The sequence below is a fragment of the Emydura macquarii genome, unplaced genomic scaffold (assembly GCF_026122565.2).
Source record: "Emydura macquarii macquarii isolate MOO-44397 ecotype Brisbane River unplaced genomic scaffold, CSIRO-AGI_Emac_v2 contig_431, whole genome shotgun sequence".
NCBI classification, from domain to species: domain Eukaryota; kingdom Metazoa; phylum Chordata; order Testudines; family Chelidae; genus Emydura; species Emydura macquarii.
In genome coordinates this window covers 469,528-482,573 of record NW_027130568.1, presented here as the reverse complement: position 1 = coordinate 482,573, position 13,046 = coordinate 469,528, and the positions used below count along the sequence as shown (strand labels likewise).

At 40.8% G+C, this 13,046-nt stretch overlaps 1 protein-coding gene across 1 annotated transcript; it reads left to right on the top strand.

Moving 5' to 3' along the window:
• The first annotated feature begins 3,057 nt into the window (after positions 1-3,057).
• MC2R (melanocortin 2 receptor) lies at positions 3,058-4,011 on the top strand. The gene has a single exon (XM_067537428.1). The coding sequence runs from the start codon at positions 3,058-3,060 to the stop codon at positions 4,009-4,011; it is 954 nt and encodes a 317-aa protein (XP_067393529.1).
• The last annotated feature ends 9,035 nt before the right edge of the window (positions 4,012-13,046 follow it).

Genomic DNA, 13,046 nt, shown 5'->3' with positions numbered 1-13,046 from the left:
ACAATGAACAGAAGCACTATTGTGAGTGCAATAACAGTATGGATGCATTATTGTAAAATACAGCTCTTTCTCATTGTCCTCTGGGAAGAGCAAAGCTCCATGATTAGCCAGGGCATGGTGAGTTTTGCCGAGGTGGGGGGGCCATCGCACTGGGGAAGAGGTTGTGGGTGGCTAGTTTCTTGGAGCATAAATGCAGATATGTAGGAACAAAATTTCAAATCGTGCCATCATTTTCCATAGCCAGGGGCCATAGAAGCCAATATCCCACTCCTGAGAATAAACAGGGATGCTAGGGTGCATCTCCTCCATGCAAGCAGTTTCACACCAGGTCCCTATGCTGCTCACCTGTGTGCTGCTTTGGTCCCTTCACAAGTGATTGCCGATTGGTGCAGGAAAGTTTCCTACAACAGGGGAAGAACCAAACAGCTCTGCCGAGGAACTTCCGACACAGGATTGGCAAGTACCTCCAGGAAAGTTTCCTACAGAACTTTTTGGAGGATTCCCATGAAATCTTGGTGTGCATTAACATACTTTTCTGCAGCACTACCTAGCTGTACAGGGGAATGGGAAGCACATGCAAACACAACTACTCTTGTGCATTTCTGTCCCTTCAACCAGCTGTATAATGCAACCATAAAAAAGGAGAGCTGTACCTCATATAACCAAACAGCATCAGCTCAAAAAAATCACTTAGCCAATTTCCCCTCTCCTGCATCCTGCACACCAGAGCTGGGACTGGCTCAAACCCTCCTGGGTAGAGAAGAGGTCCTGGCTCCCCATGTCAGCAAATGACCCAGCCTCCTGCTCTGCATTGTCCTCCAACTCGACCTCCTCATCCACAACTACTTTATCAGGGCTGACTCCGGTTTCCGCTGCCTCAGGCTTGCAGAGATATCCATGGGTCTTTTGGCAGTGGAAGTGGTCTTGCTGCTGAGGATGGCTTCCAGTTCCTTATAGAAACAGCAGGTCTTTGGCGCTGCATCAGAGCAACTGTTTGACTCCCTGGCCTTTTGGTACCCCTGCCGCAGCTCCTTGATTTTCACATGGCACTGCAGCGTGTTTTCACCATGCCATAAGAAATCTGGCTGTAGGTATCAAAGTTCCTCCAGCTGTAGTGGAGCTGGGACTGCACAGCTTCCTCTTCCGAAATGCCGATCAGATCCAGAAGCTCCGGTGTGCTCTAAGCAGGAGAGCATTTGGTGCATGGAGCAGCCATGGTCAGTTGGGAAGATGACATGCAAACTCTCCACGCTGACCAAGCAAAAAGTGGAATTTTAAAAATTCCTGGGACTTTAAAGGGGAAGGGACAGGTGGCTACAGGGCAGGGGATTCCAAACTGATGGCCAAAGTGGTCAGGATGGGCATTGTGGGACACTTTCTGGAAGTCATTTACCATGACGTAACCAAGCGTGGTGTCTACACTGATGCTTTGGTGCTAAAAGTTTGGCACCAAAAGCTCTATGCCTCTCGTCGAGGTGATTTTTATTTTGTCACAAAATCAGGGCAGTTGGGTCAACAGGGGCGGGGGTGATTGCAGCGTTTACACCACCACTGTTTTGGAGCAAAAAGCTGACTTAGGTTGACAAAAGTCTCTAGTGTAGACCAGGCCTTAGTCCGGTTCCTGATGGCTATACGTCCATATCTCAAAAGCCATGACCACAACTGGCAACTCACTGGCAATCTCAGCAGCAGAGAGCTCAGTGGATGAATGGCGGTAACTGTGGTCAAAACCGTTGGCTACTGAAATGGGGCTGAACACCGTTGTCTATATTGTAGCTAAATCACATCAAGCACCAATTCAGCTGCACCTATTCCTGACAGCCGTTGTCAATAACAGGAGGTTTGAGGTGGGAGGGAGAGGGTAGTGTAAACAAGGCTTTTATGTGTCCCTCTTTGAAACTAAGGCTATGTCTGCATTACAGACTTCTGCTGGTATAACTATGTTGGTCAGGGACGTGAAGAGGTGTGATCCCTGACTTAGATAGCTTAAATATCTATCTTCTGTGGGTTTTGATTATGAAAAGAAAGTGGGCATTCTGAATAGCAACAGTAAATATATTCTGTAACTGGGAGCATAATTACAGAAAAATCTATGACCTATTGTCCCATGGACAAATTAATTAATCCACCAATTTACATTTTAACATACAGAGTTTGATCCAATTCTTCTTAAAGTCAATGGAAAGATTCTTGTTGATTTTAATGGGAGTTGGAGCAAGATCATAATGAAAAAAGATCAACAAATACACTGAAGCAAAGCTTTCAATATTTGGGCTGGACTGTAAAATGTGTTCAAGAATTTCCTTTGGATCTGAATCTAAATTATAGATATGTTTGCCAAATCAGGAATATATTTTGACTTACTTGAAATGTGGCCTCAGACAGCTCTGCCAGTTAAGTAATCTCTAATATACCTATGAAAAAATAAATATTCATAAATGTTCGTATTTTATACATATAAACAAGGGACATTTTGTTTTACTGTCAGAAGAGTGGTGGTAAATATGCTGTTGCACTACACACCAGCTTAAGTTGGCATTTATCTAATTTGTTTCTTATAATATTGTCAATATTGTGAGAAGTGCCAAAATTATTCAAAGCAAGCACCTAGACAACTAAACATTACCTTATTCAGAGTGCCTGAGATCAATTTCAGCAAATGTAGAAGGCCAAATAAGAAGAGATATATACTTGTCTAACCTTTTTCAACCTAAAAAGGAGTTTGGATTTAATTTTCCTTTGAGGTTTTGGTTGACACTTGGGACAATTCTTACTTTATCCAAACCAGTTTGCCTACCCCAATGATGAAAAATGTTCATTCCATCACAGTAAATCTTAGATTGAACTTCAAAATATCTACTTTTGATGCACACATGTGTTTTTTCCTATCACTTACTTTTCTATACATTTTATCCTAGGTGGCTGAATACATCTCGATTAAGTCTTACAATTGAACCAGAAAGGCTTTGCCACAGAAAAGATTACCCAAATGACAGGTCAGGTCTCAGTGAAGTCACGCCTAAGTAATCACATTTTTTTTTTCAACAAGCAGAAAAAATGAGGACTGATAGTGCTTCTCAAATAATGAGACTTCTAGGACAGACACGTGTTCCTTCATTTGAAAATATCAGTAATCTCTCCATGAACACTGCCTGCACCCAGATTGTAGTACCAGAGGAAGTCTTTTTCACAATTGCCATTGCTGGAACATTGGAGAATCTGCTTGTCCTTATAGCTGTGATCAAGAATAAGACTCTCCACTTGCCCATGTACTTGTTTATCTGCAGTTTATCAGTTTCCGATATGTTGGTCAGTCTGTACAAAACTTTTGAGAACATCTTGATCATCTTATGCAAAATGGGGTATCTGACACCTCGTGGAGACATTGAGACCAAGATAGATGATGTCATGGATTCCTTGTTTGTTCTGTCTTTACTGGGGTCAGTGTTCAGCCTGTTAGCTATTGCAGCTGATCGATACATAACGATATTTTATGCCTTACAGTACCATAACATCATGACACTGAATCGTGCTTTAATCATCCTGGCAGTCATTTGGGCATTCTGTGCTGGGAGTGGCATTGCTATGACCATCTTCTCCCATGAGACAGCTACAGTCATTTCCTTCACTATCCTCTTTCCTTTTATGTTAATTTTTATATTATGCCTCTATATCCACATGTTCCTGCTTGCACGATCTCATGCCAAACAGATTGCTTCACTGCCTACCCATGCAGTTCCCCAGAGAGTTAACATGAAAGGAGCTGTTACATTAACTATTTTCTTTGGTGTTTTCCTTTGCTGTTGGGGTCCCTTTCTTCTTCACATCCTCCTCATGAAGTTTTGCCCACTTAACCCTTACTGTACTTGTTACATGTCCATTTTCCATGTGAATGCTACACTCATCTTGTGCAACGGCATCATTGACCCTATGATTTATGCATTCCGAAGTCCAGAATTACGGAGTACATTGAAGAAGATGTTCTGTTGCACCAGGTCAGACTGGAATTAGTGAATACCAAATCTGAAAAATGTTTGTAAAATTAAGTCTACGGTGCCTTGCATAGCATGGGTAGGACTGATGTTCAGAATTATAGACACTAAGTAAGACCACAATTCTGGAAAAAAATTATGCATGTGCTTAATTTAGTGCACTTTGGGTAGTCCCACTGACTATGAATTCAACCTAGAACAGGTGTAAAGAAGGGCTACCAGGAAGTTCAGGGGAATGAAGAACATGTGTTCTGAGAGGAGATTAAAAGAACTTGTTTAGCCTAGTAAAACAATCACTGGGAGGGCATCTGATTGCTCTCTACAAATACATCAAAGGGGTAAACACCAGAGAGGGGAAAAAACTATTCAAGCTAAAAGACAATGTTGAAACAAGAACAAATGGGTATACCCTGGTCAAGAATAAAGTTAGGCTGGAAATTAGAAGGTTTCTAACTATCAAGAGGAGTGAGGTTCCAGAATGGACTCCCAATAGAAATGCTGGGGGCTGTGACAGATATTATGGACATATGGGATATTCAGAGACTATTGTATTACATTTATAAATGCTATATGTATCTTTATGAGTTAGGGATTGTATTCTGGGCTCCATGAGGGGGTTACAGGGTTTAAATCAGTGGGGGGTGAATTAATACAAATCCCCAGGCAAGGAGAAGCCTCACCTTCTGGGGGAAAATGACCATACTGGTTTGACCTGGTTAAAGAAGAACAAAAATCAAACAAAGAACTGAGAATTGTGTAAATAACCACCTTGATATAGGGGAGCTCGTCACTCTCACTCAATTAAAAAACTGACATGACACAGGGCTGGTTCACACTTACCGCGCGATTCGGCGACAGTCGACGGGAGTTACGCAGAGTAGTTTGCGTAACTGACGTCGACTGCTCTGCTTCCCTTCTATGTGCTGTTCTCATCAGCTCAGAGCTACACTACTTGAGGGGGTGGACTTACTCAGTCGACTTCCTGATTGATTGAGCAAGTCTCACTGACCCCTCAATCGATCAAGAAAGATCGATCTGGCGGCAGCGATTTTGCCGCCGTCAGTCTGAACATAGCCACAGTGATTAAGAGGGACAGACCCTGTGGAATAGGCCTGAAGTACTGTAATCCTATCAGGGTCTTCATGTGGAAGATGGATAACTGCCTGGTAAGCAAGAATTGCAAATAAGCTGTTGATTGTTTTTATGATATGTTTCTCTGTAATAAATAAAATGATTTAGCATAAATAATACTTTTGCTTTATGAAGGCTGATTGGCCACTGGTTAACCATTTCGTTCTCTGAAGAGCAGGACTGCAGATGCTGAACTGAAGTTAGACCTGCTGAGATGATCACAATGAACTGCAGGAGGAAGTGTAGCCTATACCCCCAGTCCAATGGAAGAGAGTCACAGACTCCACCCCAAGAAAGGTGATGGCTAGAGCCCTGAGATCTAAGTGGGATACCCTCCAAGAGATTACGAAATGGTCAGACTTGCAGTTATCTCAGGAACTGTGACAGGGTCAAACACCTGAACTAAGTTTAAAATGGAGCTTGATAAATTTATGAACAAGATTATATGATGGGATTGTCCATGATAGAAAGGGACTGCAATTGATGACCCACAAGATCCCTTCCAGCCCTATGTGTCTATGACTATTCAAACTGCATAAAAATTAAGCACATGCATAAGTCTTTGCAGGATCTGGGATCAAAAAAATATCACTGGCTAATCATGTTCCCTCTCCTGAAAACATTTTTTCAAATAAATTAGTATTCCATCCTAAAAGTGATTAAAATTTTAACCAACTGCTTAACTGAGAAAATATACTAGGCTAAATTCAACCCTGGAGTGACTCCTTTGCAGTACATGGAGTTGCACCACAGAGTTTAGGCCAATTAATATTGTATCAGTTCTTTCAATTCAAGGAGAAAATACTATAAAACTCTCCTGGTGACCTAACTGGGAAATTAACTTTACTTTTTATTTTCTAAACTGCTTTTTATTTTTCAGAATAAAAAATATCTATTGAGAACCAATACACACAGATACAGTTGGGTGCTGGTTGGTTTGATTTGATTTTCTTGTTTGTACATTGAGCTAATTTAAAAAGAGACAAGCAAGTTGCTGTTTTTTAAGTGTCAAAATGCCACTTGGAGGCTGATCCCAAACAGGAGATATTTTGATCCAAAAGATATCTTTATACCAAGTTTTATAGTAATTGGAAACAGGGATTTAGATTAAATTTATTATGAAATTGTTAACTCAAGTATAGTGTCACAGTCACATCACTATAATACTGTTATTCTGGAGGGTGTCAATGGTTGCCATCAGTCACAGACCTGGTTAAAGCTGATAGGTGTACTAATCATTCTTCTTTCAGGCTAACGGGATTTTGTGTGCATTCTTTGTAAATAAACAAGACTGCACCAAAGAAATCCGTGATTTATATAATCAATTTCTCCTCCTACTAGAAACAACCCAGCAAGGCCCCAAATATTGGCTAACTGCTTGAGCTAAAGGGGTAACACTGGTGATAGAAGTGGGATAAAGTCTCCAAGAAGAGAAATTGTGAGCTGGTATTCCTGTTGAAGTAAAATGGAACAAATGAGAAGTCCTCACAGAAATCAAAGATGACCAAATGGAATTAAAACAAGACTCAAAACAAGAATTAAACAAGAGCTGGATACTTCACAGAAGGAATTAAAGAAGTATCTGGAGGTCTCCCAGAAGTGATTGAGAGATGACCTGAAATCAGAGATAAAATTATTGTTGAGGCAGCAACCAAAAAACATCTAAGCAGATATGGAAGCCAAAGCACAAAACTCTGTTTGCACTAGCAAGTTTAGTGAGGTGACCAGCACCCTATCTTGGACCAAAAGGTTTTCAAGGATATAATGGTGACTAAGAAAGCTTTGGCCAAGTTGGAACTTGCTAGCAGAGGTGGGCTGTAGCAAGAACTTAAATAGCTAAAAAAAATCATATGGAGAGAGAATTCAAAGAGTCCACAGTGGAAGTCATCTGCCTGGATGGAGAATCAGACTAGCCATGGAACTTGTATAAGACAGGACACTTACAACATCTAACTTATTTGTAACACACATAGGCCCACATATGAGAGGTCAGATTGACCCCGGTCAAATAATACAAAAGCTTACTATTTTAGAGGGAAAAGCTTCCTAGGAGGCTTATTTGGCTCAGTTCAGCATCATGGCCCAAATGAATGCTGGGCAGATGGACAAAAGATGCCAGGGTTCCTGGCAGCCAATTTGAGTGGCCCAGCACTGACGGTACTGCAGAATTTACCCCTAGAAAAGAGAGTGCCGTATCCAGATCTGGTATAAGCTCTTGATATGCAGTTCAGAGGTAGCCATCAATGGGAGCTGGTCAGGACACAGCAAAGAGCTAGAAGGAGAAGGAAAGAAGAGACGCCATCTGAACTGGCAGAGGAACTGAGGAGACCTGTATTCCTGGCATATCAGGAAAAATCAGTGATGGACTAATTTATAGATTCACGCCTGGACTTGGACTTGAAATCATGATCAGAAAAAGGAGGCCAACAACCCTTGATCTATGGGATTTGCATTAGAACTTGAACCTTTCCTTGCAGCGGTCGAACAGAAGAAGCAGCAGCCACTAGTGAGAAATGTAGAAGCTGGTCCACCAGGAGCCTTGTAAGTACAGATCTATGTCTAATATGTATGATGGAAAAGGAGATCCTAATTATGAGAGTCTTCAACAGTTGGAAAAATTGCTAAATTTGGTTTGTAAAACAAGGGAAATTGGCAATAATGCAAAAATTAAGGGAAACAGTTCAGTTCAATGCTGGTACGTAAACAAATTGGCTACAAAATCAGTCATGGGTCTCACCCATAGTTCTGGTTAAGAAAAAAGATAGCAGTGTCAGATTCTATGTAGACTAGAGAAAATGAAGTCACATTAAAAAATTATTACCCATTACCATGAGTACATGATCCCTTGGATGCTGTAACAGATCATCTGGTATTCTATACCGTGTAATAAAAGTGGGTATTGGCATGTGAAAATGGAGTCAAAACACAGCAGGAATACTGCTTTCAAGTAGGGCAAAAGGCCTGTGACAATCTAAAGGAATGTATTGGCCATGTCTGAGAGGTTATGGAGAGGATATTTCATGAAATGCCTCAAGCCTGTCTGTACTGATATCCTAGTGCATGCTAAAACCTTTAAACTTTTGATACATCTACAAATGGTCTGAAATGGATCCCAAAGCAATCTGAGTTGTTCCAAAAAGAGTAATCAGCCTCAGGCACACAATCATTGAGGGGGGGATTTCCATTGACAACTGAAAATCAAGGCTGTGCCGAACTGGCCACTTCCCCAGATCTTCTCAGATATGCGGAGTTTTGTATTATAGAAGGTTTATTTGGGGGTTTGCCGAACTTCCGAAAACATTGCATCGGTTGAGCAAGAAAGGGAGACCATTTCTGTGGTCAGCAGAGTATAACTTATTCAGTGTTCTCAGATTTGGAAAAAGCCCTTGCTACTGCTCCTGTCTTAGCATACCCATGGTCACTGGTGCTAGTGCTTACACGTTGGGGCAATATTGACATAAGGATCATATAAGAGAGTTAACATCTCAGCTTTGCTGCCCACAAAAACTGATAATGTGACTTTGGAAGCTGAGACTGGAAAAGTTGTGACTGTAGTGAATTTCCCATTAGAAGAGAATGGATGAAGTCTGTCCCAACTACCAGATTCCACAGAAACAATAGACACTCATCAGGAGCCCACTGAAAGTGGCTCCTCCAGCTTGTCCACGCATCAGTAAGATACTACACAGATAAGTGTCAAGATAAACCCTTTATCATGAACAGGAACTATGTATGGAAATAAGGTAACTTCCCACTACTCTGTGTAGCTGCAGCCTGAAATTGCCCTGTTTCTTAGACTTTACTCGTTGGGACTTCAGGCCCAGAAGAGACCATCATAATCATCTAGTCTTGAGCTCTTGGGCTGCTTTGTTTCTGCCCCAGAAGGAAGCGTGTCATTGGGAAAACCAAAGACTACACGAAGCGTATGCAGGACGTATGGCATAGCTACACTTCTTGGAGGGCTTGCCCTATAGCATAGACTGAAAGGCAATTGGGTAGAGAGGGAAAAGCTCCAAGGAGATTGGGAAGGGAGTCAAATTGATTTGGGTTGGTGATTTGAAAATGTCCAGATCAGGGGGTTGGCATGGTACCTGTGCGGAAGATGGCCGCCTAGTTCCAAACCTCCTCACTGCCCACATATCAATTTTTCTTTAATAGTCACTTTCCTAGCAAATTTGCAATAAGTTTCTGTCATAAAAGTTTTTTAATTAATCCAGTGAATAAACTTCAAACTGTTGAATATGGATTCCAATGGAAAAATGAGATGCAACAAAAGACCTAAGACTGAATCACCCAAGCAGTTAAGCAGAGACCACGAGACCCCAGCAGAACCTAGCCCAATATATTGCAGCACTGAAAAAGTTCCTCACAAACCAAGTGAATTCAATCTGAAAAGACATTCATGGCCTCTCTAAGGATGTATGTGATGTAAAATCCCAAATGCCTCACTTGGAAAATGAGCTACAAAAGACTGCCCTTGAAACCAATGAAATTAAAGAAGAAATTGCCTCCATAAAGCTTGGACTAGACAAACAGTAAAACAAACGGGATGACAAAAACAGATCTTGAAGAAAACACTTTCATCTCCTGGGCATCAGTAGGATCTAGAGGAAAAGGATGTCATCTTTTTCAGAAATGTACATATTTAATTGGGCCCTCCAGCAGCCCCATTAAAGATTGAAAGGGATCATCAAATACCTTTTACTGGAAGGCAGGAGTCTTCAAGCTGCTGAACTTCAGTGATAAAGTAAGGTTAATGAAGGCTGCCAGAAAAGCTGAAACTTTAATGTACAAAGGCCACAGAATTTCTTTGTTCTGACTTCTCAGCTGAGCACAAAAAAAGAGGGCTGCATTCCATGGCATAAAGCAAATCCTGAGCGAGACCAACATCAGATACAGCATAAAATACCCATCCACCTTCACTATGGATTTAGCGGGCTCCACAAGATTTTGCAAAACCTCTCAGAAGCTTGGCAGACACTTCAAAGCCTGAGACCGGGTTTGACCAAAAATAGCAGAATGGGGCATGGGGGTATCATAAAAACCTCAACAAGTTTAAAAATCAGTTTGTTTTCCTGTGTAGCTTTGTAAATATGGTAATATTCATTTATATAATCTTCCAATGCCTAGCAAATAGCCAGCTGGGCTGAACTCTTCTGTAGATCTCCTTTGGAACTGAACAATAACACCAACTGTATAGCACTGCAATGCATGCCTTTAACACTAAGCTGGGGGATAGAGCGCCATCTGCTGACTGAATTATAGGCTGCACGAACCACCACAACTTGCTCTACTAGGTAGAATCTCTTCACCAGCTCAGCCTCTGATGAACTGTGTTATGCAGGCAGTGGTTTTCAAACTAGAGTACATGAACCCTTAAGGGTACACGAACTCTCATCAGGAGTATACGAGCAAAACCCTGCAATGGCAGACAACGCATTTTAGTTGAGAAGACTTGGCCATATAATCAATGTTTAATCCATAGGCATAGTTCGACTTCTATATTTGGAGGGGCAGGGATCCCAGCTAGCAGCTGTCGCTCTCCGGGAGCAAGTATCGCAGGGTGGGGCAGGACAGGAGCAGCTTTTAAAAAATAGTCCTCCCGCGCCACAAACAACATGAATGCTCCAGCGAGCAGCTGCCACTCTCCAACCGCCCCACTCTGAAGTTCTGCACTACTGCTGACAGCAGCACTGCCTTAGAGCTGGGCAGCTGCTGGCTGGGGGGGCTCTGCCCTCCCAAACATAGAAGTCAAACTACACCTATGTTCATTATAATAATTGTATCTAAGACAACACACTCCAGGGCATTTGTTTCATGTTGCATTGTGTTATCCCTTACAGACCTTTTTGTTTTTCTCCTGTTTTCATAAGTATATTATGACCCTATCTCAGATAGGTAGACTACATTATTTGGAAGAGTGTACACAACCTAAAAAGTTTGAAAACCACTGTGTTATGGTAACCACAAGCCCCTTGGAACAGTAAGTTCTCTTGACATGTAAAGTAGACCAGAACTTAAACCTTAAATAGCACTTGTTATTCAATTTGTGCCGGGCATTTGACATATTAGGAATATGAAATGTTATATTTTTCATATTCAGATTTTGTACTAATTTATATTTGATTTATCAAATCAATTGTAAATTAACATGTGATGAGTCTGTATGTATATGCATATACATATGTGTATGTATGTATACATAAAACTTCTGTATGTAGGAATATATTATACATATTCTTAGAATACTCAATGGTATTTAAAAGGTAATATTTGACTTAAAATATATTTGCATTTAGATTATTGCTAGATAACATAGGCAGATAAGGGGCAGATGGAATTGAAGCTATCAGGGATCTGAAAGTGCTCACACTGGCTTGTTTTAAGTCTATTATTTTTGTTTTGTTTTGCTCTTACAAATATACTTTGGAAGACATATGATATTTAACTATGTCTTTTTGTATACCCGACACCCTTAAAGGCTCAGCTGAAGGCATAAATTTATTCAAAACGAACCAGTATCTAACATGTATAAATACAGACTATATCCATATTCGTATCTACGATGATGACATTTTTGTACTGTTGAAGAATCCATCCTCATCAATACCATCATTACTGAATGTAGCTGATACTTTTTGAAAGACCTCTGGTTTTTGCGTTAACTGGAATAAATCACAAGCAATGGATATAGCCAAAAGACCAGCTCCTTCTCAGTTTCAGCATCTTCTATTTCAAATATGCAAGAAAGTGTTAAACGTTAAAACATTAAAATTTGTCCTAATCTTCCCCAAAATGTTTCTATAAATATGGACTATATATTTAAAAAAAAAATTCCAAGGTTGTAGAGAGATGGCTCCTCCTCCCGCTAGCCTTACTGAGGAGAACAGAAATAGTCAAAAGCTTAGCTAAGCCTTTTGGTTCCCTCTCTTCACCTTAAGAGGCGACTCACACCCTTTAGGAAAAATCCAATCTTTGCATTTACTTGGGGTATCCTCTGTCTGACAGTTCCTTCTTTCACAGACTATGCTCAAGGATTCATGCAAGGATTGGGGAGGACAATGGGTCTTTCAACTATCTCACCTCTAAAAGCTCATGTTAAGAAACATGGAAACAAAGGTCACTTTTTGTAGGAATTACTTATAAATGGCTTAATGCTTTGCAATACCTTCTCCATTTCTGTCTCAAAGAATTTAGCTTTAACTATCACAACAGAAACTTGGGACTATGTCTGGCTTACTGTGAAAAATACTACAAGTTCTTTATCCTTGTGATTCTTCCAGGACAAGCTATTAAACAGGTACTGCTAGATTCCAGAACATTGGTTTAAGGCTAGATAGGCAACTCACAGCAACTGTTGGCTGGGCAGTCACATGCCAACTTTTCACATATCCTCTATGCTTGTCAAAAATGCATGTATTCTGGAACACCAGCTTCAGTGCTCTTTCAAAAACTTTGCGTTGCTATCTTTTCTTCTCCAAGCTAGTGAATCTTAGGGGTGCTGGGTGAGTTGCTGTTAGCAGTTAACATTAAGAAATGAATTGCAGTAACTATTTTAGTGGCCAAAAGGTATTTTGAGAGAATGGAAATCTGCAATTCCTCCCTCATATGCAGACTGGCTTAGTGAGCTCTCTACTACTGCATTAGTGGGAAAAATGACTGTCTAAACAGAAATGCTTGGAAAAAAATATGAGGATGTCTGATCACACAGGAAACTATTGCATACTTTTTCAGTTTAGTATGTATTAGTCCCTGATACTCATAGGTTATGTTCCCACTTATTTATCTATTTAGTCACTTTAATAATTGATGCCCTGTGTGATCTATATGGGTTCGGGGGGGGGGGGGGGGGGGAGAGTGGCAGTAGTTGGTTGTGGTTTTGTTTTTCCAGGTTTTGCAAATAATGAACACTGAATTTTGTTA